Source organism: Aplysia californica, unplaced genomic scaffold (genome assembly GCF_000002075.1).
Source record: "Aplysia californica isolate F4 #8 unplaced genomic scaffold, AplCal3.0 scaffold00174, whole genome shotgun sequence".
NCBI lineage: Eukaryota > Metazoa > Mollusca > Gastropoda > Aplysiida > Aplysiidae > Aplysia > Aplysia californica.
Genome location: NW_004797444.1, coordinates 115,840 through 120,174, shown reverse-complemented (window position 1 = coordinate 120,174; position 4,335 = coordinate 115,840). Strand labels below are relative to the sequence as shown.

The 4,335-nt window shown below is 41.8% G+C and overlaps 1 protein-coding gene across 1 annotated transcript in view; it reads left to right on the top strand.

Annotated features, from left to right (window-relative positions):
• Positions 1 to 4,335, top strand: part of LOC101856893 — a 31,773-nt gene that overhangs the window by 24,687 nt on the left and 2,751 nt on the right. The window contains exons 8-9 of the mRNA XM_035969716.1: positions 2,634 to 2,732; positions 3,496 to 3,609. Of these exons, the coding sequence (XP_035825609.1) occupies positions 2,634 to 2,732; positions 3,496 to 3,609 (213 nt within the window). The remainder of the gene's footprint in view (positions 1 to 2,633; positions 2,733 to 3,495; positions 3,610 to 4,335) is intronic.

The following is a 4,335-nucleotide window of genomic DNA, read 5'->3' as shown; positions in this document are numbered from 1 at the left end:
TACAATGTATGTTTGTGTGTGCATGTGTTTATGTGCTTGTGTGTGTGTGTGTGTGTGTGTGTGTGTGTGTGTGTGAGTGTGAGTGTGTGTGCGCGCGCATGTGCTCGAAAGCACGCGTGTCTGTTTCTGACTGACAGAAAAGTTATTCCTTGTGGATTTTATTCCCTATAAGGTTAAATGAATCGAAAAAGTACCCTATATATGTCAATAGCTTGATCCGTACACATCTCAACGAGTTACGGGTTCCCTACGTGTCATTACGAAATGTGCTAATGAAAAAGGTCATACATGCATGTTTCAACAGCTCATGTGGGTTGCCCTATAACAAGATTGACATTGATATTCCTTCTGGCAAAAGCCACGAACCGGGGAAGGAGGACAAAATCCCCTTTGGGATTTACACACTTTCTATTTCACCCTCAGTATTGTTATACAGAAGTGCTGGTACCGAAGAAATAGGAGGAATTTCGTAACGAGTGACCACTATGAAACAGAGTAGAAAAGAGGGGTAGGGTTATGGTGAGGGGTAGAATTAAAGTTAGGGTTTGGGGTAGGGGTAGAGGTAAGGGTAAGGGTAGGGGTAGGGGTAGGGGTAGGGTCAGGGTTAGGGGGTAGGGTTAATGTATTTGTTAGGGTGGTCACTCGTTACGGAAGTCCTTCCAAAGAAACTGTAGTTACTGCATTTTTATGGCACTAAAACACTGTATGATGATAGCGACTCTCTAAACAAGGGAACAGGGGGAAGACAAGACTAAACTTCTTAAACTTGGTAAACTCCACAAAGCCATCTTTGAGTTCATCACTCGTACGTCCTGTCTCTTTTATGTTGTTTATCTGTGGGTTTTTCTAGCTCATTGTTTTGCCTGCATTAAATGTCCGTTATCGAATCAGTGTGGTTCTCTTTATTCAAGGGCAACTAACTAGCGATGATCACTAGACTCGATGATAAAGTTTGCGCTGCCTCTAAGACTTTCACTTCCTCATATCACAACTCTGTATTGAAAACAACAACAACAAAAGCAACAAAGTTACAGCATCAGAAAAAAAATTGTTACCAACATCACCAGTACTGTGGCAAGATTGACTTTCTTCTAACTCTTTGAGTGTTGTGTCACCATGATACCATAAGTTAACGAAATTGGGGAACACGTGAACGTTTGTAGTTCAATTTCAAGTAGGATAAAACGTTAATTTGTCTCGCCCCTACCCTGCTGACGAGGCACTGATGTTGCAATCATAACGCCCGATCTTAGGAACTTCATGTTTTTTCCCTGTTTCGACGAAAACCCCTTTGCAAGCACTGAAATCCAGCCGTGAAAACCTGTGTCTATACAAAATGAAACTAAATTTCTTTGGAAATCGGGCATTAACCGTAATTTGGGCTAAAAGAGATAGATTTTTCAAATATATGTACTTTGTCAATTCTGACAAAAACTCCCGACGCTTGGAGACTGGAGTTTGTTCAAGATAGAACTCCGCCCGCAAACGGGCGTCTTCACACACACACACACACACACACACACACACACACACACACACACACACACACACATACACACACACACACACACACAGGCACACACACACACACACACACACACACACACACACACACACACACACACACACAAACACACACACACACACACACAAACACACCCACACACCCACACGCACACACATACACACACACACACACACACACACACACACTCATGACTAGACAAGGACCGGGAAACAGCAACTGTACTAAACGAGTACCGCATCTTGGTGGTATTGAACAAGGTACATGTGTATTAACAAATTGATGCTGAACGTTTTTGTCGTGTTTTTTTCTGCTGACAGATTAAGTTAGAATACTGAATGAAAATAAACCCTCTTCAGGCCTTAAATTGCACTGGTAACATTTAAAAACGGCTAAGTGTTGTTGAAAAACTTAGTCAATCTTTGCTCAACAAGAGGGCAGTTCAGTTGTGAAGTACGACAGCATTTTAGAGCACAATACCACGTTGAATGTTTTTTTGTGGCTCGCGTATGATTTTAAAAGGAATCTCACAACAACTGAAAATTAATGTGTCATATGACCTTATGCAGTTGCGAGTGCCGTAAAACACTTAGCCGATTTTTTTTATTTTAAAAAATCTCACAGCAGGGCTCAACAATCTTAACATTAGAACTAGATTCTATATGTTTTCATCAGCTAGCTATATCTATCGGAGAAAAACACACTATATAATTTTAGGGTCATGAGTTGTTCTGGTTGTAAGTGTTGAGAGTGGAGTTGTTTTAGAATGCTCCAAGGTCTGCTGGGGGATAATATTATAGATTGCGTCGATTTTGCTGTTGAGAGGGGATTTGGGCTATACAATTGCTATTTATTATTATTATTATTATTATTTATGTTATAAACTGTCATGCGGGTGGTTGGTGGGTGCTCGGATGTGATTTGCATCTTCTTTCTAACCAAACATACATGTATATCGTCTTTATCTGTCCTCCTTTTTGTGTTTGTTACTCTCTTGTGGGCTACTATCTCTATTCTTTGGCGTTCAAATGACTTTATTGTGCTGTAAGTGCCGTAAAACTCTCACTGAAACTAATTTTAAAAACTGTCATTTTTTCGAACTTCTCAGGATATGGACGACAAATTCTCCGATCTGCTCGTCACTCACGCGGCCATAAGAAGCATCTCCGAGAAAACGAAACCGAAGGACTACAAGGAAAACTGCGAGGTGAATGAAAAGCTTAATGAACACTGTTGAAAAGGAGTCAATTGGACAGCAACAGTAGGGTTTTTGAGGTGGATGGCTCGTGAGATTTTTTTTAGGAGAAGAAAGAATGGAAGGGAGAGGGACTTAATGAGTAGGACAGAGTGTTCGGAAGAAGAAGAAGAAGAAGAAGAAGAAGAAGAAGAAGAAGAAGAAGAAGAAGAAGAAGAAGAAGAAGAAGAAGAAGAAGAAGAAGAAGAAGAAGAAGAAGAAGAAGAAGAAGAAGAAGAAGAAGAAAAAGAGGAAGAGGAGGAAGAAGAAGAAGAAGAAGAAGAAGAAGAAGAAGAAGAAGAAGAACAAGGAGAACAAGAAGAACAAGAAGAACAAGAAGAAGAACAAGAAGAAAGGGGTAGGAGGAGGGAAAGGAGGAAGTGGTAGGAGGAGGAGGGGGCAGGCGGAAGAGGAGGAGGAGGAAGAGAATACGGGCATGTGATCATTGTGATGTGCAAATACATGAGTGAGAAGTGTGGATAAGGGTGTTTGCATGTGGGTGTATGTGTATTTTGTGTGTGTGTGTGTGTGTGTGTGTGTGTGTGTGTGTGTGTCTGTGTGTGCGTGTATGGTTATATAACAATGTGTGTATGTGCATGTTTGTGTATGTGTTTGTATGTGCATGTGTGTGTGTTTGTGAGCGTGTGCGTGTGTATGATTGTTTGTTGGTTGGGGGAGGGGGGGGGGCTTACACATTTTATTCTTACCATGAAAGTTATCCTGTTCTTTCTCCAAGGTCCATGACTACGGCAGTGACATCCATGGGAAGTTGGACGTATTCAAAGACGTCATACGAAGATTGGATACCGCCTCGCCCTCGGCGCTGTTTGAGACGAAGAGAGCTTTGCAGGTGGGTATTCGACAGTCTGTTAGTAAGTGTATGGTTTAACCCTGTGACGACGCGCATTCTGGTCATTCCACTTAAAGACAGGAGTTCCCTTTAAGGACTTCTCTGTTGACATCCACCCCTTGACACTCATATGACCTTATGCAGTTGCAAGCGCCGTAAAATCTCTACTACAGCTAAAACTAAAAACAGAAGACGGAATGTTTTGTGGCATTTTAAAAAAAGGAACATAAATTCCTTTTCGAAACAGCTGTGTTTTCTTAATTAATTTAACTGAACCTTTAAAAAGGGCAGGCAATAATAAGCGTATTGTGAAGTGTGCAAGTGTATGTTTCCGATTAACTGTGTACGGTTGTTGGAAACGTGCTTGAACTCTGCCTTTGGTCTACTGCTCGTCAGATATGTGTCCCCAACGACCTCAAGGAGTTAACGCCCACTATCAACACTGTAATATTATCTAAGAGGCGTCCGATAGGACCCAACCAAATAGGCCGAGAGCTTTGAAAACTCCACAAAAAGACACGAGTTCGAGAACACCCAGTACGGGTTTGTACCAGGACCGTCCACTCCGTAGTACAACATGGTAACAACTGAGCTAACGGAACGAGCGCGTCACTTGACTGTTTATCTGTCTTTTCTTTTACCTATGTGTGTGTTTGTGTGCGCGTGGGGGTGGGATGGGTTTTTTTTGGGGGGGGGATTGCAGAGAGTGTATAACATGCACACACA